We start from the raw sequence: 27,970 nt of genomic DNA, 5'->3' as shown, positions 1-27,970 counted from the left end.
TTTGGACAGTTGTTTATAACATAAAAATGATTTTTTAAAATATATCTTGTTCAGCATTCAACATAGTCTAATTTTGGAACATTTTTTTATTAAACCTTTTAAAATTAACTATTCCTTTCCAGTTCCTCTCAATTATTTGTCCTTACCTTAATTTATGTCCCCTCTTCTATCTATAGGTCAAGTATTAATTCACTCTCTGCTTCCATAGATTTTCCTTATTTGGGTATTTTACATAAGAGAAATAATCAAATCTGCAATTTGGGGGAGGGGTACCCGACTTCTTCATTCTTTCAAGATTCATTGCAAGGTTCCCATATATTAATACCCCATTTTTTGTTATTGTAAATTTGTATTACATTTACAGTGGTTCTTTTCATTCCTTGTGTCATGATAGGTTTGTTCTACTGTGGCTCTTACAGACGTCACATATTGTGTGCATTTTTGTGTTTATATGTTGATTCCCTTTGTAATTATACTTGGAAAAGTATGGATCATTCAGTAATTCTATGTTTAACACTTTGAGGAAATGCTACATTGTTTTCAAAACACCTATGTGAGTTTATATCCCTGCAGAAACATGAGAGTTACTCTTTCCCACATCTGTAGCACATCTTGGTTTCTGTTAGCTCTATTCCTTCTCTGGAACACTGCTTGTCTGCTGTCTCCACATCTCATTTCCGTTCTAAACACTGACGTGTTTAGCTAATAATGAATTTTCTTTTAGTCATGCCTGGGGATGACTAAGATCAGAAATTGTAAGGCAAACCTATTGCTTGGTGATTTTTTTGCAACCTCACCGTCATTATTGCCGTTTAGTCGGCCTCATATTTAGGAGATTGTTAAGTCTCATTGCTTGAATCTGTTAGGTGGTGCTACAGCAGTGCTAATGTAGGGCTAATTATTGCCAGTCGCAGGGTGACACTTCTCAGCGGCGTTATCAGCCCACCATAGAGTATGCATTCTTCAATACCAATTTGTGAAAATGGTAACTAATATCGACCCTGCTTTAAGCTCCATCTTTAAAGACCCCTTTTAGGAAATTTCCTTAGAGAACGCTCAGGACTCAGCTGAGTATTTCAGAAAGCTGCTGGCCTCGGGTTCACTAGGAGCAGCCTTCTGTCTCTCCCTTCTGTCATCCTCAGTTTCAGCTGCGACATGTCCACACAGGAGACCCAGCTGGGATTTCTGATAATGTCTTTAACAGCACAATATTTTGAACTCATAGTATTTACTTATAAGACCAGTATTCTTCAGCGTCTTGCAGGAGAGGCCCACTTCCTTTCATCCCCAGCAGTACATTGAAAAAGAAATCGTGACAACTGGAATAATGGCCATTTCCGGTCTCTACAGCTTCCAAATTCTGCTTTCTCACTGTCTGGCCTTCAGCTATCAGTACTTCCTACTGCGCAGGCTCAGAATCTCCCCCCGTCTGGCAGAATCCAAAAAACACCTACGCGTGCGTAGGCGGGGGGCGGGACCGGAATCGCCACCGGCCAATGAGGAGAACTGACGTCCTTCGAGTCCTGCCCACTTACCCAGAACCCAATCGCCACCTAGGCGGGCAGTCCTGCAGAATCCAAAGGCGTGGTGGTCGTCAGAACGATGGCGGACGCAGAGAAGAAAGCTATTTCGGACGCAGAGAGGAAAGCTATTGCGGAGAAAATTGCTGCTACGACGAAACAGTGAGTGTGGAAGGCAAGGGCCTGGGGCGGCGGCTCGGGCAGTAGCGGCGGAGGGACAGTGTCTCCCTAGTTCAGGAGTGCGATTTCTGAGGAGTCTTGTCACTCTAGCTAAGGAGTGCGGCCTCTAAGAGACGGTGTCACCCCGGATTCAGGAATGTAGGCCCCGAGGAGCAGTTTCATTTAGAAAAATGATGCAGCCCGAAAAGATTGTACCATCCTACTCCATGAGTGCAGCCTTTGAGGGATGGTGTCGCCTCCATTCAGGAGTGCAGAATCTAGCAATGCGACAACGTCTTTTTGGAGTGATGCCTATTAGGGGCTTTGTGGCATTCTGCTCCAGGAGTATGACTAAGCAGGGACTTATTTCTGTATGCGGAGTGATACCTCAGGATGGCCGCCGTAGGTCATCTTGTGTCGGATGCTGCCTTTGAGAGACATTACCTCACCCACCCTGAGCCCTGTGGCGTAGTATTCTAAACGAGCCAGTTCCATTACAGATGCCCTAACCAGCCTTTTACCATTCTAGGACGTTCTATCAAAACCTTTTTCTTTGGTGTTTTTTAATCCTTATCTTTGTCCTTATCTTTGTTCCAGTCAATCTGGAAAGGCTGGGTGACGTATCTTGCGTTCTGAGACCAGCCATTGCTAGCATGTCTTCCAAGGCTTGCCTGAGCTTTGGCTTTTATCTGTTTCTGCATATATAACCCTGCTACTTTCAGACTGATTCACCCAGTTTTTATCCATTGTGACACTCCCTACTTAAAAATGTAATCACATCTGCACAGTCTTTGCACACCCCCCCCCCCCCCCAGTATTTCCTCATGGCTCTTAATTGCTACTATAAGCTGTTCAGCTATATAGTGATTTTGATCTCAGCCTTCAGACCCTTGGGTAGACTCTGAGCACTGGCCCACTCCCCGACATAGACGCCAGTGCATATGTCCTTTAGAGCTAATGGGTATGATAGCATAATCTTACTCATGACTTACAGGGTTCTGGATGAGGCAGCAACCACTCTAGAACCTGCAGGATTTCAGGAGGAATCTGAGCTGGCTGCCAAGATCATGGAGGAGTTTATGAAGGTGTGTACAAAAGTGGGACCTCGTGTTTCAGAAGACTGGGGGCTAGTCCTGGGATAGCCTGGCATAGTGGGCAGCAATGGGGCAGAACAAAATGGAAGACTGCCTTGGCCTCCAGTACCAGAAGGTAAGGCTAATCCTTGCTTCTGTCCCCACTGTAAACAGAGCTCCCGGAAAAAAGACAAGCTGCTCTGTAGCCAGCTTCAAGTCGTGAACTTCTTACAGAGTTTTCTGGCTCAGGAGGATAATACTGACCAGAACCCAGACGTTTTGGCTTCTGAAGATGAAAGTCGTGAGTAGGCTTGGGTTTGTGGTAGGGTCTGGTCTGAATGGTTGAAGGGAGTTATGCCTGTGTCTGGCTAACGGGAAGGGTGTGGCCGAGAGCTGTAGAAGGCTGCCTGCAAGGCTAGACTCACTCATGTTCTTACGCTTTGTGGTCCACTTTAGGACAAAAGGCAACTGAAACGAAGGAGCAGTGGAAGGACATGAAGGCCACATACATGGATCATGTGGATGTCATAAAATGTGCCCTGTCTAAGGCCTTACCCCAGGTTAAAGAGGCTCACAAGAAGTACTCAGAGCTTCAGAACGCTTTTGAGCAACTGGAGACTAAGGTATACCTAGAGAACCTGAGGGAATGAATGACTGGAGGGAATGAATGAAAGGGTAAGCTGGGTTGGACATCAGTGCTCTCTCTCTAAAAATCCAACCTAAGAAGGAATGTCATTCTTTTTCTCCCTGCAGAAGCGAGTCCTTGAGGAGAAGCTTCAGTTGGCTCAGAAACAGTGGGTGATGCAACAGGTGGGCTCTGACTTTTCTCTAGGCTCTTCTCTGTCTTGAAGTGATAAGGTATCTCTGTCAGTGAGTCAGAGCCTCAAGCTCTGGCTAAGCAGGGGGAGATGGGAGAACTGGCAGGAGCCGAGATAGGAGCATTAGGTGAGTCATATCCCTGCCTTCTCACCCCCTCAGAAGCGTCTGCAGAATCTGACAAAGATTTCTTCCGAGGTAAAGAGACGCCGAAAGAGGGCTCTGGAGAAGCTTGACGGATCCCATCAGGAACTTGAAACCTTGAAGCACCAGGCAGGCCAGGAAAAGGAGAGGCTGCAGAGGTGAGGTTGGAATCCTGGCTTGAAGCCTCAGGCAGTGGACCCAAGACTCCTGTCACTTCCCACATACTTTGTCCCTTTAGGAACCAGAGCTACCTCCAGCTGCTGTGCTCCCTGCAGAATAAGCTGGTCATCTCCGAGACCGAAACTGAGGACAAAAATGCCAAAGGGCGAGCCCTTCCCCCCAAATCTCCCTAAAGGTAAGCCCTATCAGTTTACTAGTCCCCCTCCCTCTTCCAGCCAAGAAGAAGAGGGAAACTGTGGGAAGACATCAGTGTGTCCTTCAGTGGGAATTAGAGTTGACTTGGCAGGTGGAAAGAGGAGCTGGGAACTTGATCTTATTCCCTGCTGACACCCTCCATTGATAGCTCTCTGGGTGATAGCCGTCTGCACAGTGATCCTGCAACAGACAGAAGCCAACTCACATTTGGTGTCCTTGAACAGCAAAGATGGAAATCCTCGCCATCTGAACTCTGTCCAGATCCGAGGGAATGAAAAGGTGGAAAGAACAGGATGGCTAAGATTTTCAGAGCCCAGATTAGGCGCAGACCACACCCAAACCTGTGTTGTCACAAGAGATTAAGCAGGGAAGAAGAGTTAGTGTCAACTTTCTGACGCAGGCAGAAAAAGAGCAGCAAATGACCTCACAGGTATAGTTTTTAAGAAGAGAAAAGGAGGAGGTTTGGGCTAGAATGGGCTAAGATGTGGGACTGGGGGGGGGGTGTATATTTTGATTGGGCATCTTAATTAGGCAAGCTAAAGGGAGCTTTTGATTCCTGGACTTGAATGCTTTGGTGGCTGTCTCTTGTGCACCAGCCACAGGAGGAGGAAGTGCCCAAATAAGGGAACAGATCTCGGCGTCTAGCTTTAATGTTTTCTAATGTAGTTTAATGGTTTTTAACAAGACAGAGGGAATGGGGGAGAAGGGCAAGGCCTGCCAGAACCATACATTTTTAGAGAATGTCATTTGTAATAATTGCTATTTTTGATTAGACAGGGAAAATAGTTGTAGCCTCAGTGTGGTCTTTGTTAAACATTCCTTATGGGTTTGGAATTCTTTATTTTAAAATTGTGTAATGTTTGTTTTCCAAACCAAATAAACTATAGAGCAGAAACTGAAGGAAAGGCCACCCAGAGACTGTCCCACCTGGGGATTCATCCCATATACAGTCACCAAATCCGACACTATCATGGATGCCAAGAAATGCCAAATGCTTGCCATAAGGAGCCTGATATCACGGTCTCCTGAGAGGCCCTGCCAGATCCTTACAGATACAGAGGCAGATGCTCACAGCTAACCATTGGACTGAGTGTGGGGTCCCCAATGGAGGAGTTGGAGGGAGGACTGGAGAAGCTGAAGGGGTTTGCAGCCCCATGGGAAGAACAACAATATCAACCAACTGGACCCCCCTCAGAGCTCCCAGGGGCTAAGCCATCAACCAAGGGGTACACATATCTCCAGCTGCATATGTAGCAGAGGATGGCCTTGTCGGGCATCAATGGGAGGAGAGGTCCTTGGTTCTATGAAGGCTCAATAGATTCTCCAGTGTAGGGGAATCAAGGCTCAGGAGGTTGGAGGTGGGTGGGTGGAGTAACAGCCTCATAGAAGTAGGGGGAGGGAGGATGGGATAGGGGCTGCCCAGGAGGGCTGGAAAGGGGAGAACATTTGAAATGTAAATAAAGAATATATCCAATAAAAAAAATTTTAAAAAAGCAAAACAAAAAAACCCCAAGCATTTATTTAACCTAGGACTTGATAAGGTTTGGGAGGGTGAGTTCATGATCATTATGGCAGGGAGAATGGCAGCAGGCAGGCAGGCATGGCGCGGGGGCAATAGCTGGCAGCTTATATCTGCAGCAGGCAGACAGGAGAGACAGGAGCCTGGACTTTTGAAACCTCACACCTTAGCCATAGTGTCAAGGTCTCTGAAAGTCCACACCTAATCCTTCTGAAACAGTGCCACCAGCTAGAGCCCAGACATTCATATATATGAGTCAATGGGGCCCATTCTCAACCAAGCCACAACAGAGTACAAAAGACTTTATAGCATGAAAATATTTTTGTTTCATCCTCAAGGTAATTCCTGGTATGTTTTTCACAGCTCTTTCTATGGTATACTTTTCTGTTTTCAAGCTTTATCAAAGTAAAATAGAAACATAGTGTATAGTGTTAAGGTATACAACATGTTTTGATATATGAATAGGCTATGAAATAATTAAATTAAGCCTAATAATGTATTTCTTCACATAATTTTCTGCACTGAGACCGAAAGATGCACCTAGCAGGCTTTAAGAGTACAGTAAATCAACTTGAAATACTAGTACAGTGTGAAATTAGTATACATTATAGTATGCATTGATTTAATCATGAGTCTTAGCCTAGTTTTTGAGTGACCTGCTAGATACTTAGATTCTTGAGCTCTGAAAACGTTACTGTTGGGATTCTTAGTCTATTAACTAACCAACATGCCTCCTTGAAATATTTTGGACGAGAATCAACATCTATGTTTTTATTTTTAAGCCTTTTTCAAATTTATCTTGAAAAACATAATTATCCTACCATAGCTGAATAACAGAATTCTAACAAAAGATATATTGTCCATGCACACAGACACACTTGAAGTTGGTGGTAGATACAATGGAGCAGGGGTATGACTACTTGCTAGATATTAGGTTTCCCCACCCAGTAGCAGTTTTTTTTTTTGTTCTCCAAATTCATTTGTACTAGACCCTACATATTTTTGTCCACTAATCAGTGTAAGCTTTGATTTGTGATATATTTACACTTGAAAGGTATTTGGCAAATGTTTGTTGTGTAATATTAAGAGTAGACTTCAGGATGATTACACCTGTCAGGCTGAAGAAACATCAGAAATGGAATACAGGAGAAACAGATAAGAACAAGCGAATACCAGGAAGACAGGAGAGGTTAATGTTGATAAGCCTACTTTAAAAGAAAACAGTGTAACTGAGTTGCCAGCATATTACACTCAGGGATAATGACTAAGTCAGTTAAATGTCTCTTGTATTCCTAGATGGTAGTAGTTACCAATTTTAAAAATAAAAGATGCTTCTGGAAAATAAAGAACCACATATTTTACAGTAGATCCTATACTGCATCTGTTTCTAAATGCATTATCAGTGTGTGTGTGTGTGTGTGTATGTGTGCATGTGCAGAGACCAGACAACTCTTATGACTTGTATTAGGTAGGTGCATAGCACAGGTACAGTACTATTTGAAAATAGACCGTGGTAGAAACTCCAGTCAGTGATGCCAGCATAGCTCCCAGAAAGGAAGGAGGAGATAGGAAAGCAGTAACTTTGAGATAGGAGAGCACTTTGTACCTTGTGGGACCTGTTAGAAGGCTAAGGGTGAGAGCAGACTAAGGAGATGGGGAACATGAAATACTGCCTGAAGTGCTCAGAGCTGGGTCAGGGTAGCCGTTGTGGACTGTGCTTGGGAGTTTAGGTTTTATTCTGTGCTAAGAAGCTAGCAAGGATTTTGAAAGAGACAACTATGTGTATATAATGTAAAAGAACTTAAAGCTGCTATGTGGATAAAAAAAATAATATGAGGTGAAAGGTGATTGTTGATTGTATCAGAGTGGTGCTTTTGGAAGGAGTGATAAACAGTAGATGTGGCTGGATGTAGGAAAAGAGCTAACAAATGTGCACCTTCCGAATTTCTGATGGAAAAACAGTGCTATCAATATTGTATGGCGAATTGAAAGCCAGCCAAGCCCTGTCTTATTTGACAAAATTTATCTAGGCAGGGTCTTAATGGCCTCTCACACTTCTTAAGACACTCTACCGTGTATCCAAAGATAAACTATGATGGAATAATAAAGATCAACGGCAGGAAACACCATAGTCTCCTAAATAAGATTTTGCAATAGCCTGGGAGAATGTCAGACTGCTACTGTCCAGCTGCCTTTCTTCCTTTTCTCGAATTCCTCTTGTCTTGGTAGCTGACAGAAGACTTTGATGGAGTAGTAATACCATGTGTCTTTGCTTGACCTTGGTGCTCAAGTTTGCTACAGGACATCAGTGGGAAATGCAAGCAGACAAGCATGTAGCTGGGGCTCTGTCGGGGAGATGCCCTGCTGAAGCTCCAGATGGAGGTCATCGGCCCACATCTGCATTTCTCAGTGTGCAGGCAGCTGCTCTCCCTGACATGTTAGACTCCTCAAAGGGATGCTTGTCCTTGGTACTCAGCAATTCTGTTGCTTTGAGTCGGAAAGTCCTAGGATTGAAGTACAGGGAAATAGTTTAAAGATTATTTTATTTTGTTAAAAAGAAAAAATAAGAATCCTAGTGTGTAAATAAATATCAAAGGTAATCTTTTGGAGGACACTGGGCAGAGACCTTTGGAAAGCAGTCATACCATCAAAGCTGTTGATGGTATATTATTTTAAGACTTAATCTAATATAGGAAGATATAAGGAAGCAAGAGTTTAAATTAAGAACCTTGATCATTGAATTCCATCTGTGTTAAAAAAAATATCTTTTGGGGTGTGTGTGTGTGTGTGTGTGTGTGTGTGTGTGTGTGTAGGAGAGAGAGAGAGAGAGAGAGAGAGAGCAAGTGAGCACACTTGTACATCTGTCTTTATGTGGGTCTGAGCACATGAGTTACAGGTATCTTCAGAGGCCGGGAGAGTGTGTGACATTCCCTGGAGATGGAGTTAAAGGACATTTGTGAGCCACCCTGGAAACAAAACTCTGCTTCTCTACAAAAGCAGCAAAAACTCTTAAGCAGCAAGCTCTGAACCCCATATTTCACATAGCAGATATAATTGTTCTTAGAATTTTGTATTAACTTTGACACAGGCAGGCTTCTTGGTTTGGTTATGATTCTGAAAAACACTTCTATATTTCATTCTTCACTTTCTTATAAAATATATGCATATTAAATATTATATGTGTATATTATATATCTCTTGTATATGCATCCTGTACATACATATATTCTCTCTCTATATGTATATATACATGCATATATGATATAGATAATTTTAGCAAAATTATAAGACTAAAATTCAAGGTTATTTTGATTTATCAAAATGTCTTCTTTCTGGGACATGACTAGAAGAAATGACACATCTCCTAAATCCGTGGGGACATGTGTAGGATGGTACACGTGTGTGCAGTCTGAATGTGAAGAGCGTAAATGCCTCAGTGATATGGGAGAGGATATCTTGTGAGTCCCTTCTTTTGTTAGCCTGCTCTGAAAAGTGAAAGGAATAATTGCAGAAGTATTATTTCCCCAAACTTTATGAAAAGCATTGGTATCTCCTAAGTTTTGATGCAAGCACCCCAGAGGCTGTGCTTTCTCAGTGTGCTTGCAGGGAGAGCAAGGACAGTGCAGGGTTTCCTCATCTCCTGGGCACCATGCATGCTGTTCCCTCACATGCTGACTCGCTGTGCAGCCTTCTGATGTCCTGTCACGAATATCTCAGTAAGACTTGGAGTTGTACAGCCAGTTTTGTGTACACGTTTTGTGTATTGGTTTTCTTTTTTGCTTTGTATTTCAGATCAAGCTTTGGGGTAAATTAATGACGAAAGTAACAGTCTCCCAAATAAGGCAAATAACTAGGCTTTAGGTAAAAAGGGACTTGAAAATGCTAACACAGATGCTGGAAGCCGTGGGGGTCACGATCAAGGCAAGCTTGTGCTGTGAGCATCTGTGAGTGAAGTACCTGCATAAGGGGCCAGTGGCTTCCTGTTCCTTCTTATCCTGGGTATAAGTGCATACCTAGACACTGGTGCATGAGGGAGTATGAACCTATACTGTGTGCTCTTTTTGTCTTAGCACAAGTTCAGTGAGAATCTTTGTGTGTGTGATGTGTATAGTGGCTTTCTCAGATACCAATTCCTATGAAATATGCCAAGGCATTGCATGCATTTTTATCTGCTGATAAGTCAAAACTTAAAGTAGTTTATATTAAAGATAGCTGAACTGGCACTTAGGTACTGTGTAATCTCTTCAGAATGACTAGGTAAGTAGTAGTGATGCTGGATTTAGATGCAAAGCTCTGGTGCAGCCTCCTGTGTCAACTGACTGCAGGGAAAGGATTCTTTTTGTCAAGCTGAATGTTTGGTGTCATTTAGTAAGCTAACTAAGAGGAACACAGCTGTCTCGAAGGTCTCACTGTTTCTTATCTTGTGAAATTAAGGCTGGTTTTTCTTCTCATAGTTTTCCCAGTACTAGTTATTTGTGTTATGAGAAACAAGTGCCCATTCTTGAGTGTGCTGTGAAGTCTCTTTGAAAATAACAGTTATGATGGTGCATATTCATAGTCTTTATCCTTGGAAGGCCAAGGCAGAAGAATCACTATTAGTTTAAGGTTTCCCTGAGCTATATAGTAACTACCAGACCTTCCTAGAAACGGAGTGAGAGCTTTTCTCAAATGTTAGTGTCCACATACACAAACACGCAAATGCACACTCACATGTGAACATACATATGTATGTGCACATGCACTATATACTATAAAACAAAAAGGTTCTGGGATAGCTTTCACAGTACAGTCTCAGCTCAGAAAGGCTCTCTTGACCACAGGCAGTTACTTGAATTGCCCCAGAGTTCTGAAATCTAAAATGTAATATGTCAGAACTGGAAATGATTCCCCTCTGGTGTACAATCTGGGAGGGAATTTCTTGTCACAATTTAAAATATTTTCCTCTATAAGGTTGAAAACATTGATGGGTGAAATTTGCCTTTTTACACTGCATTTATGGATCATCTTGAAAAAGAAATGAGTGCTATCAAGCCACTCAGTGAAGAAGGAGACGAAGAAGCTTTTGTAAAACACAAAATTAAATCCACCTACTGCACAGCTGTCCTGCACCGAGAGCATTGAGTGAGAAGACAGCAGGGAAGGAGGAGCATTCCAGGGGGAATGGCAGTTGCGGTGGGGTGGGGTTTGTTATGAAAATGCATTAAGTAGAGAAAAATAATTCTGTACTAAAATACAACAAAAAGCCGTAGCATGAGTTCTAAGCCCATGAGTTACACAGGATCTTTCTGACTAGATTCTATAAAGGAACCTATGAAGAGGATCAATTAAACGGAATGGCACTAGAGTGAGTATATGTGAAGAAAGAAATGTAGAGAGATGTGATAGATGGGCCTTGATGACAAAGCTAACAGGACACTGGATTTGAGCCTGTCTGAGAGAGACATGTCAGCGAGAAGCTTTGAGTATATAAACTGATTCATTTACAAGGACCACCTCTTTTCTATACAGATTAGACTAGGAATGATATGTTTGAAATACAGTTATTTCAAATTTATAGTTGTATTCAACAAGATTGAAACATGACTACGATCTGGGCCAGGTACAGTTGGTAGAAACATGGTAAATCTGCTTATGGATAGGTTGAGGCTCTGTTTTATTTATCCCATTGATTGAACATTAAGTGTTTGAACTATATATAATGGGGGAATTCCGAAGTTTCTTTATTCTGAACTGGTAGGATCCAGTTCTGTGGACCTTGACCAAGAAACAAAGCTTATGGTAGGTATACTAGGTTTACAGTTCAGATTTATCCAAGTGGCACAGTTGATCACAGCATTCATGTGTGTAAGGACCATTGACAGACTGGAATTAAGCAGCTTTAGTCCATTTATGTATGTATCTCATAGGGCTGAGGTGGCTAAGGACACAAAAGTATGGCAACAGCTAAAGATAGGGTTGATGTCATCAGCTCTTTAACACTTGTTGTATGACTTTGTATTTTACAAGAAACAAAGAAAAACAGTGTTTTGGCGTGGAGCACCTTTTCTACTAAGAATGAGAAGTGTGATATGCTTATAGCTTGAGAAGTGAGATGGTTTAATGATGTCTTCAAGAGCTAAGGAGTAGGGACTGAAGGGAATTTAGTTAAGATTGAAAGCTGTTTGTGAAGCCTGTTAGCAGATCATCAGGATGGACGTAGTGAGATACAGCAAACTTGTACTTTGCCTGAAGAACCTGCAGCAAGACTCCGTGGCCTGGATTGTTGACCCATTGCATGGAGATGGACTTTGTGGGAAATCTTAGATTGTTGGAGACATTTATGGGAACAGGAACCAATCTTTAATTAAATACCTCAATTTTTGTTGTTGTTGATTCTTGCTGTTATAGCACAATCTACCTTATTCTGCCTGATTTAAGATAAATATCCTGTGAACAGCTTGAGGTAAGGGGACCATGAAGATAAGAAAGAACAAGTTGGAAAAATGTTAGTATCTGAGGGTTAACTTGCCAAGAATTGTTAGGGCTAGATGGTGAAAAGTTGGAATTGAGTCAAGAAACACACTGATCATAAAATAGATGAGAAGCGTGTAGATAGTTGTTGAAATATGCCACGTTTCAGTTTTATTTAGAAAAAACCACAAGCTTTCGTTACATTTCTCTTTGATAATTATCTGAACCCCCAAACTTCTCCTCAAATAGTCTGTTTTAAAAGTACAATTTATTTACTTCAATTTATCTGAAGATATATGCCCTACATTTCTTTCTTTCTTTCTTTCTTTCTTTTCTTTTCTTTTTTTTTTTTTTTTTTTGAGACAGGGTTTCTCTGTGTAGCCCCGACTGTCCTGGAATTCACTCTGTAGGCTGGCATTGAACTCAGAAATCTGCCTGCCTCTGCCTCCCAAGTGCTGGGATTACAGGCGTGCGCCACCACTGCCCAGCTTGTACCCTACATTTCTAATTTGAAAGTGCTCATAGTAAATTTTAGGATAGGTTAGTTAACATTTGCTAAAACTTGGTGACTGAGTAACTGTTTGCATCTCTGCAATGTGGCACTGACTGTCATGAACAGATTATGAAGAGAGCCTGGATTCCCATCCACCTGCCTGTTCTGCTTTGTATGGAGAAGCCCTTGGGAATAGTTTCTTACAGGTTTAAGCACAGTCAGCTGTGTGTGTTCAAGGTTTGCAGTAATTTTTCTTCTTTAATTTTTTTAATACTTGGGATTTTTATTTTTACATGCAATTTTGGACAGTGCATCATATGTAATTCTGGACAGTGCATCCAAGGCATGTCTAAATGGAAGCCATTCCTTGGGTGGGTTGAGGGAGGAGCTAGAGATCCAGGAGGCGGGATCGTAAGTAGTGAATATTTCCTTCGTGGTGACAGTTTCTGGCAGACCACATGGGTTGTGCTTTAGTCTCTAGCCAGACTCCTCCCCATCTTGTCTGATGTCTTTGTCTAATTTTGTGTCAGAGGACACCAGTTACACTTAGTTGGGACTTACCCTATGCTCTCACAAAGAGCCATTGAAGGCTAGATTTTAACCAATTCTCTTTTTATAGAACATAACTATTAAACAGAAAAAAGTAAGAATATTCTGAAACGTACTTGTTTAGTTGCTATTCTATTTTGTGTGTAAGCACTATGACCAAGGCAACTTATAAAAGAAAGTATTTGAAGGGGGCTTGCTAACAGTTTGATAGTGTCCATAGTTCATGATCGTCATGGCAGGAAGCAGGCAGCCGTGGTGCAGGAGTGGTAGCTGAGAGCTTCACATCCTGTTCCACAGGCTGCACTAAGGCATAGTGAGACAGTGCCTGGCATGGACATTTGAAACCTCAAAGCCCACCTCTCAGTGACACCCCTCCTTCAACACGGTCACAACTCATAATACTTTCCAAACAGTTTCAAAATACTAGGAAGCAAACATCATTCTTACTCGTTCTCATTGATCCCACCTGACATTGCCCAGAGAATACTGCATTAAATAGTTACATTGATGCCGTCCATGTAACAGCTATGTCAACATCACTTGTGATTCCATTCTCATGCCCCCAAATCCCTTCATTGTTGTCACATGTCATCATGCAATTAGAAAAACTGATATTAATATCAAAATCATGCCATAGCGAATTAATATAATGAAATTGGTATAAAATACAAGTGTATTGCATATCTCAGTACCTGAGTGGATTTGTATATAAGCTTCAGTGTAGGTGATGTACATTGATCAATATAGCCTTGAAATGATTATATGTTGACACAAGCTCAAAAAGTAGTGTAATTTTATTATGATCTTGCTTAGTGTTCTTGATAAATAATTCCCTGGCTTTTACGTTTTTAATTTGAAACTTAGCTGTGGGAGAAAAAGACGTAAAAATATGCATTTGACAGTTGCTTTTATCACTTCGGATACCTTTGGGCTTAAATTGTATTATCATCCCAGTCTCTACCTGTAATCCTAGATTGATAACCTAATTAGTGCACTTGAAACAAACTGATGAAAACATGCCCTCCAGGAGGAACAAAGGAACTGCACTCTGCATTTAATTTCAATTTTTTCCGTGTCAGTACAGCTTGGATTTTGAAGAACACCTGACACCCTATGATCAATGACCCCAGTCAAGCATCCTGTGAGAGAGGAGCATAAAAGTGATTAGAGGAATTAGAGGATGTCCCACTTCTTTCAGAATCCAAGCAGGTGTGGGGAATGAATCAGATATTACCGTAATCCTAATCAAAGAATCACGTATATGGAGGGTATCACTTCTACATTTTTCAGGGTGACTTTAGGAATTCTGGGTTTGGGGTTCCTAAAGGAAACTCAAGAATGAACAATTTTCATTCCCAGGCTGGTACTCTTAATACATAACTAGGCCTTTAGGAAAGCTGTGTTCAGTCAGCTACAAGAGTACAGAACATTTAGTATGTGGAGGTGAATGTTGTATCATTCATTGACAGAATACTCCAAAGCTTGTGTATAATTTAAAGTTGAAATTATGGTGTAGCTTCTAGGTGATGCCGAATTCTGGGAGTTGGAAAAATACTGTCTTCCCCAGGGAAGAACACATAAATTGGTTATCCAAAACCAAGGACAGTGGAGGATTGGAGGGAGGAGAAGGAAGGGGGAAACAATATAATTGTAATCTCAAAAATTAAAAAGAAATGATTTAAAAAACCAGGTCAGTGTGTTACAGGCTCTAAGGCAGTGTTTAAGATTACAGGAGTATTCTGATACAGTCAGGCCACTCTGGCCTGCCGCACATCTGTGGACCCTGGCATTGCAGCATGCTCCTGAAGGTGCAGGTGTGTGGCTTAATTGAGATAAATGACTGTTGGGTGTTGTGGAAGTTCTGCAAATAAGTATGAGTAAAATGGAGTAAGATGTAAGTACTGAGAGGCCTTGGGGAAACTGAGAATATAAGGAGCCAGGACTTGATGTAGGGATTGTCCAGCATTCATTCATGTAATAATGCATAATTATGGGTAATCATTATTTTACACTCTGGTTGACATTGTGGTAAAATGTTTGAGTAATAGATCAGCAATTTAAACAACCCATTGAGTTTACAAATGTTTCTCATGTTCTGGAAAAATAAGAGTGATTCTTTAGTGAGTTGCATAAGCTAAGAAGTTTCATTTTAATACTGTGATAGGATTGGCAGTCATGGTTCTTAGTAGGTGGTTTATACCATAGTGATATGAGCTTGTGAGGTATATGCAAACCAGAATCCAGCTAGCCACAAACTTAGAGTGAAAATAAATTCAAGAGAAGGTGACAACTCATTATGGTGATGCTTTAGGCAGGGTTTGTGGCCTACAAGGGAGTTGGGTTATCCACATAACCTTTAGTTAACTTAGCAGTGGAAGCAACCATGACCCAGTGTTTTGAATGCCCCTCAGAACCCAGGTTCTAATCTAGACAAACTCCTTTTCTAAATACACATATAATGACTGTCTAAACTGGCACTTATTTGACTTCTAAGACCATGGAACATCCAGTATATATTTTAAATGTTCTGTAGTCACAAGAATAGCAGTGAAATACAAAGATGCCTGTAGTTCTCACAAGACCAGGTTATGACTGGAAGGATACTATTAGGAAGAGGGGATAACCTCTTCTAGTGCTCAGGTGTGAGAGAAAAGGCAGTCACTACTTTGAGAGTAAACAACTCTAACAGAAAAACAAATCATAAATAAAATATATAAAATAAGTAAAATTCCGATTTAGTTGGCTATCATTTTCAAATATAAAATTGTTCATTCTTGAGACAGCATCTGAAAAGTCCCAGGCTGGGACTCTTAACACATGTAACTAGGCCTAAGCCCCTTGAAGTTCTGATCCTCTGATCCTCCTCTCTCCCAACCTCACAGGAACTGGGTTTAGGTGTGAACCACTGTGCTCAGCTTCCCATGTAGAATGCTTAATTCAGGAATTTACTAAAATACATGAATACATTGCTTCTTGGTACCTAATATGTACAATGATAGTCTGCTCCTGGTTAGCATTGTTTGTTAGATTTTAGTGTAGGGAAAAGAACAGTAGATGGTAGATTAAGACAATTACATTGGGCAAGACTCAAACTCCCTGGCATGTTTTTTTTTTTTTTAATCAGTCATATGGTAATGGTAATTGATGCTAGTATAAATTAAGTTCTGATTTGATAACTTATTTTTTAATTTATATATTTCTAGGTGTGAAGTGACTTGTAATCTCCCTCTGGATAACAATTTATACCAAATGTCTAGTCCACTTTAAATTAAAATTACTAGTACTTAAAAACTGACTGAGGAACCTGCTTATGAATCCAGGAAGGACTTACTATATCACACACGAACTCTCTATGTAGTGTAGTTAAGTTCTACCTGGGCAGCCTCAGCATGTCTGTTTCCCATTAGGATCCTGTGATCGAGGATCTAATGGCAGCCTGGGGTTTGCAGGTGGGGCATAAGTAGGGAAATATGCCCACCCAGACCCTGGGCTTTTTTACGGTCAGGAGGCCAAGGCAAGAAGATCTCTGCGGTCCAAGCCATCTTGGAGTCCAGACCAAGACCGTGCCTCAAAAAAGCAATGCAAAAGATAGCAAAATATAAAGCTTATAATTGCAAACCTTGGCAAAGGAGGGTGGTGGTAAGCTACCAGTGATGGAATTCCATATGGCAGGAGGCTTTTGGATTAATATTGACTGCAAAGTATAGTGCCTCTATAAGTACTTGAATTAAACTGTTATTCAAAAGAAAGTTAAAACAGCCCAACTCCTTTATTATTTTTTTAAGCGGAGATCTCTTTCAATGCAAGGTTACCACTAGCAAATTACTAGGCTAAAATGATGGCAATGGTGGTGTGTTACTGTTCCTGGTATTTTCTAAACACATGATAAATGATTTAAAAAATGTCATGATCAGAATCCTTTATTAACATGTTTTAAGCTGTTCTTCTGAAATTACTGCAATTTGATATATTAGATCAAAAAACGTTGGTTCACAGGGCTCATTGTAAATTTCACTTTTATTTCCTCAGATGAAAGGTTGAGAAGAGAGCCGTATTCCAGCATTCCAGTTGTGCACATACCCTGCTCAGGCTGAGACCAGAGCGATTCATTTATTGTTGTATCTCTAGGCCTAAGCCTGGAAGCTTATAGCCTCTGTACACTCTAATTCTCCAAGCTGATTCAGTCTGGCATCTCTTGGCTTTTCAGTGAATTATGTTTCGCCTTGTACTAACTTTGACAGTTTATTCTGGCTTGTTCTGTCTTCACCTGTATCCAACTTGCTGTCCTAGCAACTTGTCTCTGTAAAACTGTACCAGTGAAATTGTCACACGCATGCACCCGTGCACACAGGCACGCATGCCACAACCACCCTTTTCTCTTGCTGATCTTCAGTTGTCTCTCCTCTTTCCCTCTTTGTCTTCTCTCTCCACCAGATGTGAAAGTAACCTCATGCACCTGATGTAATTGTTGTCTCAGAGGATTACTACTGAATAAGCTCACTCTTTGTAGTTGTTAAACTCTGGCTGGCTGCTTCAAATCAGCTGTTTTGGTTCATAATCTGTCTCCAAACTGACTGATTCAGAGGGGCCCTTCTTGGCTTCTGACTGAATTGCTCTGCTTGGAAAGTCTGCTGAACTCCAGGAATGGAACTGTATTGACTGCCCTGACTCAACTGAACTCGATTGATTGATTCTTTCTCGCTGTACTACTTTTAAGTAGCCTCTCTTTCCTGTGCTGTCCTCCTGAGATGCTGTCAAATCTGTCTCTGATTCATCACTTTGCCCTCAGACTGGCAATTTCAAACATGGCACTTAACGTTTCAGTTGTAGTCACTTAATACTGCATTCAGAACTTGAGTCTATTGAATCCAGAATGTGAATCCATGCCTTTGTGACTGTGACCTCACTCTATTCAGTATTGTGTAAACGTTCTAGGAACACTCCAAGTAAGTACTTGGTAATTGCTCATTGATAGAACAGAAAAATGCTGTGTAGATGATAAATAAACATAACTATATGATTATCCACTGTCCTTGTAGCATTTTATATTCTTTAACGTGTATTTAGAATACTCTACTCTCTGTCTTACTTTTTCAACCAATGACCTCTACTGAAAAAGGTCAGTGTGCAGTGTGTTTACTGATGTGCAAGTTCAGCAGTGAGGCATATCCTTGTAACTACGAGCCTCTGGAAAGTAAAAACTTGCAGAAGAATCCAGAAACAGCCAGAATACTTTTTAGTTTAAACATTTGTGGAGTTGGTTGTTTGTCAATGTGTAATGATTTAACATTTTGTTAAAACACAAGTTGCAAACAAGACTAATACCTAAAGGGGGAGGCTCTGGTGGGAACAAGGTTGATTGAGCTCAGACACAGACCTCAATATAGTTTTCTCTAAATGTTATTTATGGGATTAGGTCTTAGAGCATATATTACTATATTATCATGCTATTACCCAAATGGCTAGCAAAAAGTGCTGTATAAGTGGTAGGATGCAGTCTTTGAAAATGCCAAGGATCTACAGTAATGTAGTCTCTTCAAAGAAATCGGAAGTTGCTACATTTGAAATTCAATACTTTATCATCAATTATGTAAAAGCCCTAACTGCCAATGAAGACATTACTCCTAAATTAAGAGACTGAATATGTGCTGTTAATAATTAGTATACCACTGTTGGTGCTTGAGCTCAGGGTCTTCCACATATAAGGTTATTCCTTGACCACTAAGCTATATCCTTAGCTCCTGGATGCCAGCTTTTAGGTGAGTATTCATATGCAGTAGTCTCTATTTGATTTGGACTTCAGTAACTTTCCTATAGGATTAAATATAAAATAGTTAAATTCACAGTAGAATGATTCAAAGTGAAACACGGATCCACATGTGTGTAGACATACATAGAAAATATTTGTATAAAGACAAAGTCATCATCTATTCTGAAACACTGCTGCAGCTAAGGCTGAATGGACTCCTGCCCTTACTAAGTGGATATGGTGGGTATTCATAACAGCTCCAAGAAATCTGGTGTCCCAGTGCTTCCTGTGTTTGTGAGTATGTGTGTGTTTGTTTTTAAGTGAAGACTGATGTGAGAGAGCACTGTTCATAGTGGTCGGTGCCCCTCCCCATGGGAAGGTGGTCCAAGTGCTTTAAGAAATCAGGCTGAAGGAGCTGTAATGAATAAGCCAGTAGGCTGTACTCCTCCATGGCCTCTCTCAGTTCCTGCTTTGAGCTGCCCCTTTGACTCACCAGGATGACAAACTACATGCTCTAAGGTGAGATTAAACCTTTTCCTCCCCAAATTGCTTTTAGTCATGGTGTTTTCTTACTATAGTAGAAACCCTAACAGACCAAAAAAATAAAATAAAATAAAATGGTACCAGAGATTGAAGTGTTCATATCTTGTGATTGTGGGAAAAAAATTTATTTATTTATTTATTTATTTATTTTTACTCTACATATTTTATCCCTGTACCCCCACCCCCACCCCTCTGACTACCCTCTGACTGTTCCACATCCCATACCTCCTCCCCACCCCTCTGGCTCCACGTGGATGTCCACACATACAGCAGAGGATTTTGAAACATTGGATATTCTGTGGTAGTTTAGAATATTGAAAGTAATATAAAAGATGGAAGCTCATGAAGTTTCAGAAGGAAGTTTTCTTAAGAGTCCCTTAAAAACTCTTGTGATATTTCACTTCTGGGCATATACCCAAAAGATGCTCCAACATATAACAAGGATATATGCTCCACTATATTCATAGCAACTTTATTTGTAATAGCCAGAAGCTGAAAACAACCCAGATGTCCCAGTACTACTCAGCTATTAAAAATAAGGACTTCATGAAATTCATAGGCAAATGGATGGAACTAGAAAATGTCATCCCGAGTGAGGTAGCCCAGACACAAAAGAATACACATGGTACGAACTCAATGATAAGTGGCTATTAGGCAAAAAGCTCAGAATATCCATGATACAACCGCAGACCATATAAAGCTCAAGAAGAAGGAAGAAGGAAGCTCAGTCCTACTTAGAAGGGGAAACAAAATAATCACGGGAGGAGGAGGGAGGAAGGGAGAGAAGAGGGGAGGGAAAAGGGACAGGATCCTGTGGGAGGAGAAGGTGAAGCACAGGCCAGAAAATTGAACAGGGGAGTGTAGCAGTGGGGATGGGGAACTGGGGTTAGCCATTAGAAAGTCCCAGATGTCAGGGAAGGAAGAGGTTTCCAGGACCCAAAGGGGATGACATTAGCTGAAATACCCAACAAAGGGGAGATAAAATCTGTAGTGACCATATTCAGTGGATAGGCACAGCCCCTGGTTGGGGGATGGGGCCACCCACCCATCTTAAAAATATTAACCCAGAATTGCTCCTGTCTAAAGGTAATGCAGGGACAAAGAGTAGAGCAGAGACTGAAGGAAAGGCCATGCAGAGACTGCCCCACCTAAGAATCTATCCCATCTGCAGACACCAAACCCAGACACTATTGCTGATGCCAAGAAGTGCTTGTTGACAGGAGCCTGTCCCCTGAGAGGCTCTGCCAGAGCCTGACCAATGCAGATGTGGATGCTCAAAGCCAGCATCAGACTGAGCACAGTGACTCCCAATAGAGGAGTTAGGGGAAGAACTGAAGGAACTGAAAGGTTTTGCAATCCCATAAGAACAACAAAATCAACCAACCAGATCCCTCAGATCTCCCATGGGTTAAACTACCAAACAGAATACACATGGAGAGATTCATGGCTCTAGCCACATATGTAGCAGAGGATGGCCTTATCTGACATCAGTGAGAGGGAGGCCCTTAGAGTCCTGTGAAGGCTTGCTGTCCCAGCATAGAGGAATGCTAGGGCACTGAGGCTGGAGTGGGTGGGTAAGCAGGAGAGCACCCTCATAGAAGCAGGCAGAGGGGAGATGAGATAGGGCATCTGCAGAGGGGAAATCGGGAAGGGGGATGATATTTGAAATGTGAATAAATAAAATAACCAATAAAAACGAATAAAAAGAGTATGCGGTGTCTGGTCAGTTGTAGCTGAAGAATCATCTCTGACTAAGAAGACCCCAGCGTTGGGCTTGAGAGATGGCTCAGCAGTTAAGATCACAGACTGTTCTTCCATAGGCCCTGAGTTCAGTTCCCAGCAACCACATGGTGGCTCACAACCATCTGTAATAGGATCCAATGCCCTCTTCTGGTGTGTCTGAAGACAGCGACATTTTGCTTAAATAAATAAATAGGAAGAAAGAAAAAGAAGACCACAGTGCCACTGAAGTAAAACCTTGGCTGGGACAATAGATACTGGTCCGCTGAGACTAGAGGAAGCACTGTGATTAAGAAGAGACCAGCACCTGAGGCAGAAACTTTAGTGAAGTGTTTTCTCAGGGTCAGTACATGGGAAGCTGTGATCCAAAGGCTGAGCAGCCAAATGTGGTAGACTAGACTACGAGTCACTTGGTACTTTTTATGCAGGCATGAAGGTTTCATAGAGAGAAGCTGAGGTGTGGCACTATTCTATAGGGCTGCATTGAAGTCCCTGAAGAGAAATGGGGAGAGACGGTCATTGGAAGATGTGCAGCCTTAGTTACAGTAAAAGAGCGAGGATTGAAGGAGTCATGGAGAGAGGCGGAGTCTTAGCATCATGTGGCAGGGTTACAGTTTCTGGCGAGAGCCCAGGAGAAACTGTAGGTCATTATCATATTCCTTTCCTGCCTCCTTTTTTTGTTTGCATTTTTTATTCGATATATTCTTTTTTTTAATTTTTTTATTCGATATAATTTATTTACATTTCAAATGATTTCCCCTTTTCTAGCCCCCCCATTCCCTGAAAGTCCTGTAAGCCCCCTTCTCTTCCCCTATCCTCCCACCCACCCCTTCCCACTTCCCCGTTCTGGTTTTGTCGAATACTGCTTCACTGAGTCTTTCCAGAACCAGGGGCCACTCCTCCTTTCTTCTTGTACCTCCTTTGATGTGTGGATTATGTTTTGGGTATTCCAGTTTTCTAGGTTAATATCCACTTATTAGTGAGTGCATACCATGAGTCACCTTTTGAGTCTGGGTTACCTCACTTAGTATGATGTTCTCTAGCTCCATCCATTTGCCTAAGAATTTCATGAATTCATTGTTTCTAATGGCTGAATAGTACTCCATTGTGTAGATATACCACATTTTTTGCATCCACTCATCTGTTGAGGGATACCTGGGTTCTTTCCAGCATCTGGCAATTATAAATAGGGCTGCTATGAACATATTAGAGCATGTATCCTTATTACATGGTGGGGAATCCTCTGGGTATATGCCCAGGAGTGGTATAGCAGGATCTTCTGGAAGTGAGGTGCCCAGTTTTCTGAGGAACCGCCAGACTGATTTCCAGAGTGGTTGTACCAATTTGCAACCCCACCAGCAGTGGAGGAGTGTTCCTCTTTCTCCGCACCCTCTCCAACACCTGCTATCTCCTGAGTTTTTAATCTTAGCCATTCTGACTGGTGTTGGCATGAACTTTTAATATGATTATTTTAGGTAAATATAAAGTCTAGGTATTAAAAAAGACTTACTGTGCAGTAACTTTTCACCATTAAGAGACTTGGTGAGCAGTGCCAGTTCACTAGCTTCTGCATCAAGGATGGGAAGAGCAGAAGCACAGCCACAGTGAACACAAGTGACCCATGAAGCTTCTCCTGCAATGACCTAGATGAGGGATGATTATTCATCCACACCCATGCCATTTGCTATGTGCTCTTCTTTCGTCTTGACTTTTTATATATCAGAAAAATTCTTTTTGTTTGTTTGTTTGTTTGTTTGTTTTGTTCTGTTTTGTTTTTCGAGACAAGGTTTCTCTGTATAGCCCTGGCTGTCCTGGAACTCACTCTGTAGACCAGGCTGGCCTTGAACTCAGAAATCCGCCTGCCTCTGCCTCCCAAGTGCTGGGATTACAGGCGTGTACCACCACCGCCTGGAGAAACTCTGAACTTTTAAAAAGCTTTTGGATTTTTTAGAGAGACTAGGATAGTCCCAGGCTTTGGATAGTTTAAAGAGGCTGAAATTTTAAATTGTTTCAATTTTTAAAGACTGTGAGACTTCAAGTTTATAGTGTGTTTTATTTTGTAGTATTTACTAACATGACATCTTAAGATCAACAAGAAAGAAAAGATTATAGTTCAGTAGTGTGCCAAGTTGGCAGTCTGATGGTTAGTTTCATGTCAACAAGCTGGAGTCATTTTGGAAAAGATAACTTCAGGGGAGAACGTGCTTCCAAATAGATTGGCTTGTCAGCAAGCCTATAGTGCATTTTTTTTTTGATTGAAGATTGATATGCAAGGGCACAGCTCAGTGTGGGAGTTGCCACCCATGGGCAAGTGGTTCAGTGTGGTAGGTGCCATGCCACCGGCAAGTGGTCCTGGGTGCTCTAAGAAAAGCTGAACAAGCGATGGGGAGCAAGCGAGTAAGCAGCATCCCTCCACAGCCTCTGCATCAGCTCCTGCCTCCAGGTTCCTGCTCTGAGTTCCTGTCCTGGCTTGCCTGGATGATGAACTACAATCTGTAAGATGAAATAAACCCTTTGCACTTCAAGTTTCTTTTGGTCCTGGTGTTTTCTAACAGCAATGAGGAGGACTCTAAAACCTAAGTTGATTTTGATGATCCTGGAGTTGTTTCGAGTTTGTCACAAATGGAGTCGACAGGGTCATGGGATGAATGTGTGTGTGTTTTTAGCCTTATTTCCCCTCACCTCCAACGCCTTCTATCTGGGCACATTGAGCTATGGGCATCCATTGCCTCTGATTTCATCTAAGCTGGCACTTCGTAGACACAGCATATGGAATGACAACAGAAATCTAGGTTCCAGGCAACTGCTTTAATGTCTAAGTAGTATCACTTAGCTATTAGTTAAACTCCCACTGCCCCCCTCTCTTCTGAGGGAGTGTGTTATTTTATATAAAATGAAGATATTAGGTGAAAAAGCACATATTGAAGTAAGTAATAATTTAACTCAAGTAAGAGCTCTCTTCTAGTTCCAAAGAGTAAGTAAAAGTCAGATTAAGCGCAGGAACCTTGAGGGCAAGAATGACTTCATCGGCTTTTATTGTGTCTCCCAGGCCTGGTTAGTTCTCTGCATATCATCTTTCCTTAGCAGAATCCTTAATGCAGTGCTGGAGAGGTAATGGATAAGAGACAGAAATAAAATGTCTGCTAGGGAAATTCCTTTTCTTCTTCACCTCTGTAATAACCTAAACCAAGTTCTCAAATACTTGGCTTTCGTTAGAGCAACTACAAAGCTGAGGGGGAAAAGTTATGAACAGAATATCAATCATTTGAAAATAATATTTGATTATAATAACAGAGTAGGCATTTCTATATTTTTAATTTCTTTTTCCAAACTGCCCAAGAATGTGTTTTACACAGTAAAAGTGCTCAGGAAATTTTTGTTTTTATAAATTTAATTAGGTGCTAACAGCACTTACGTTAATGAAGGAAGTTGATGAGGCAGCACTTGGGTAATTACATACAAGTACATAATCTCTCTCGGTGTTTTATATCGAGGCTTTATTTGAAGTTATCAAGTGGGTGCATTTGACCTGGTTGTGTGTGGATGCTCCTGGAGCTCTCATTCTTGTATTACGTAGGACAGCAATTTTGGGAAGACAGCCATGATCACCTTCTCTCTACAGTTGAATGGCAACTTGATGATAAAATAGTATCCTCTCCCAAAGGTAGATATAGAAGAAAATGTATCTGTAGGGGTTAGAGAAATCAGCAGTCTAGGGGCTGTGTCCTAAACAGCAGACAACTGGATACATCTCATAGGAAGCATTTGGGACTGTTTAGTAAACTCATGAATGCCCAAAAGAGTCTTAAGTGCACTATAAGTGCAGTGTGACAGGAGGAATCATAATACAGCAAGCCTAGATTCGAATCTCAGTGGTGCTGGGCTCACAATTGTTAGTGAGCACTACCTGTACCCAGAAGTAAAGACGGGAAGGTCATATAGACATGTTTATAAAATTCTGAAGAGAGAAGACTGACCTCTAATGACCTCTAATGAACTCTAAGGACCTCTAATGATCTCTAATGACATCTAATGACCTAGATGACGACAAGACCTGAAGGAACCTTGGATAATTTTAAGGGGAGAGGGGTACAAACTGATGGGTTACTTTCAGAGTTAGGTGAGCTCTGCTGAGTGCTGGCTTCTGAGGGCTAGCAAATCAGAGTGTACTCAGTGTAGTTAACACTTACTGGATATATTCTCTAAGGAAACACTCAGATTATTTGGGACAAAGGTAATAAATACACTTGGCAAAGATGCTTATAAGTTAGTTATTCATGAGGCTAATAGGGCACGTGATTATTATATTTTAATTTGTGTAATAGACATAGTTTGAAATATTCTTACTGGGAGGTATATTTGGAAGGTTGGATATTGGGAAGTCTAATTTTTGAGTGCTGAAAAAAGATTTACGTTCTTAACCAGAGATTTAATTAGGCCTCAAAATATGCAAAGTAATTTCCCTGACTCCTCTCGGAATTAATTATAGATTCCCCTACTTGTTCCAAAAAACATTATATATCATGACCCAAATTCACCTAATTTCTACCCTTATCTCCCAATACTGCCTGTGTTCATGCCTAATAAACTAGAATTTACATTTCTATTCCCTAACTAGTCTGCTTTTCTGACACACTTCATTGCCTATGCCCTGGGATATCATTAACTTTACTAGACTTTTGTTTCTTTCAAGGTATGAGTCAGGGCCTCCAACCTTCATGTATTTTCATTTAGCTTTGAGAATTTTGATTACTTTCCTTGGCTCCCTATTGCAATGTGCAAGTTGTTCACAAGGAAAACATTTAGAGCAATATAGAGCCTGCATAAGTTAGCCTTTTCTTTCTTTCTTTCTTTCTTTCTTTCTTTCTTTCTTTCTTTCTTTCTTTCTTTCTTTCTTTCTTTCTTTCTTTCTTTCTTTCTTTCTTTCTTTCTTTCTTTCTTTCTTTCTTTCTTTCATTCTCTCTCTCCCTCCTCCCTCTCTCTCTCCCTTCCTCCCTCCCTCCCTCCCTCCCCCCCCCCTCCCTGTTTCTTTCTTGCTCTCTTGTCATAGGGAAAGTCCCACCCCCACCCCTGCACTCCCAGATTTTTATTTTCATGGTAGATGTCCTTGTATCTGGCTTGGAAATTGCTTTATATGAAGAAATTGCACGATTGGTGAGGGCCAAGGATAGAGGAGCTGGTATGCTCTACATAAGACTTTAGAAATTTAGATGGGGCTCTTTAGGAAGTCTGAAATAGCACTGTTGTGTAAAGGTTCCCTGGAGTGGGATGAAGGCTCAGACCAGACCTCAGAATGAATTCCAAGCTACTTATGCCAATAGAAGGTGATTTATCCAAAGAAAGGGCTATTTATTTTTAGTTTCTTTTTCTTCCGTCCTACCTTCCTTCCTTTCTTTTTTCTTCTTTCCTTCCTTTTTTCTTCTTTCCTTCCTTTTTCCTTCTTTCCTTCCTTCTTTCTCTCTTTTCTTCCTTCTTTCTTTCTTTCTTTCTTTCTTTCTTTCTTTCTTTCTTTCTTTCTTTCTTTCTTTCTTTCACCCATTTTAGTTACCCAATAGTGTGAATTTCTAGAGTGCCCACAACGTGGATTTATTACAGACTGTGAGTAGCTTTAGGGTATGAGAAGTGATGAATATAGTTTTTTTTTTATTGAATATATTCTTTACTTATATTTCAAATGTCATTCCCTTTCCTGGTTTCCCTGCCTCACAGAAAACCCCTATCCCATCCTCCCTCCTCCTGCTTCTATGAGAATGTTCCTCCACTCAACCCACTCCCACCTACCCTCCCTCTATTTCTCTATGCTAAGGCTTCAATCGAGCCTTCATAGAACCAAGGACCTCTCCTTCCATTGATGCCTGAAAAGGCATTCCTCTGCTACAAGTGCAGCTGGAGCCATGTGTACCTCTTGGTTGATGGCTTAGTTCCTGGGAGCTCTGGGTGGTCTGGTTGGTTGATATTGTTATTCTTCCTATGAGGTTGAAAACTCCATCAGCTCCTTTAGTTCTTTCTCTAATTCCTCTATTGGGGACCCTGCTCTCAGTCTAATGGTTGGCTGCTAGTATCTGCCTCTGTATTTGTAAGGCTTTGGCAGGGCCTCTCAGCAGAGACAACCAAATCAGGAAAGGGACAACCATATCAGCTCTTTTTGGCAAACATTTCTTGGCATCCACAATAGTGTTAGGGTTTGGTGACTGTTTATAGAATGAATTCCCAGGTAGGACAGTCTCTGAATGGCCTTTCCTTCAGTCTCTGCTCTATACTTTATCTCCATAATTGCTCCTGTGAGTATTTTCTTCCCTTTCTCAGAAAAACCAAAGCACTCACACTTTGGTCTTCCTTCTTCTTGAGCTTCATGTGGTCTGTGAATTGTATCTTGCTTATTCCTAGCTTTTAGGCTAATGTCCACTTATCAGTGAGTACATACCATGTGTGTTCTTTTGTGATTGGGCTACCTCACTCAGGGTGATATCTTCTAATTCCATCCATTTGCCTAAGAATTTGATGAAATCATTGTTTTTAATAGCTGAGTAGAACTCCATTGTGTAAATGTACCACATTTTCTATATCGATTCCTCTGTTGAGGGACATCTGGGTTCTTTTCCAGCTTCTGGCTATTATAAGTAAGGCTGTTACGAACATATTGGAACATGTATCCTTATTACATGTTGGAGCATCTTCTGGATATATGCCCAGGAGTAGTATAGCTGGGTTCTCAAGTAGTACTATGTCTAATTTTCTGAGGAACCACCAAACTGATTTCCAGAATGGTTGTACCAGCTTGCAATTCCACCAGCAATGGAGGAATGTTCCTCTTTCTCCACATCCTTGCCAGCATCTGCT

The 27,970-nt window shown here is 41.3% G+C and overlaps 1 protein-coding gene across 3 annotated transcripts; it reads left to right on the top strand.

Moving 5' to 3' along the window:
* Positions 1-1,541: 1,541 nt before the first annotated feature.
* Positions 1,542-18,121, top strand: Zwint (ZW10 interacting kinetochore protein). 3 transcript variants are annotated; one of them, XM_052163489.1, is made up of 8 exons: positions 1,542-1,682; positions 2,674-2,764; positions 2,927-3,053; positions 3,209-3,375; positions 3,506-3,562; positions 3,731-3,870; positions 3,951-4,067; positions 17,128-18,121. In XM_052163489.1, the coding sequence occupies exons 1-7, from the start codon at positions 1,603-1,605 to the stop codon at positions 4,063-4,065; spliced, it is 777 nt and encodes a 258-aa protein (XP_052019449.1). In that variant the 5' UTR covers positions 1,542-1,602; the 3' UTR covers positions 4,066-4,067; positions 17,128-18,121. The 3 variants fall into 3 exon arrangements, with proteins under 3 accessions (XP_052019449.1, XP_052019450.1, XP_052019451.1); XM_052163490.1 differs by lacking the exon at positions 17,128-18,121 and adding an exon at positions 4,975-11,954; XM_052163491.1 differs by lacking the exon at positions 17,128-18,121 and adding an exon at positions 4,236-4,953.
* Positions 18,122-27,970: the final 9,849 nt, after the last annotated feature.

Source organism: Apodemus sylvaticus, chromosome 19 (genome assembly GCF_947179515.1).
Source record: "Apodemus sylvaticus chromosome 19, mApoSyl1.1, whole genome shotgun sequence".
Taxonomy (NCBI): Eukaryota; Metazoa; Chordata; class Mammalia; order Rodentia; family Muridae; genus Apodemus; species Apodemus sylvaticus.
Note: the sequence above shows the minus strand (reverse complement) of the source record. Positions and strands in the feature narration are given on the sequence as shown.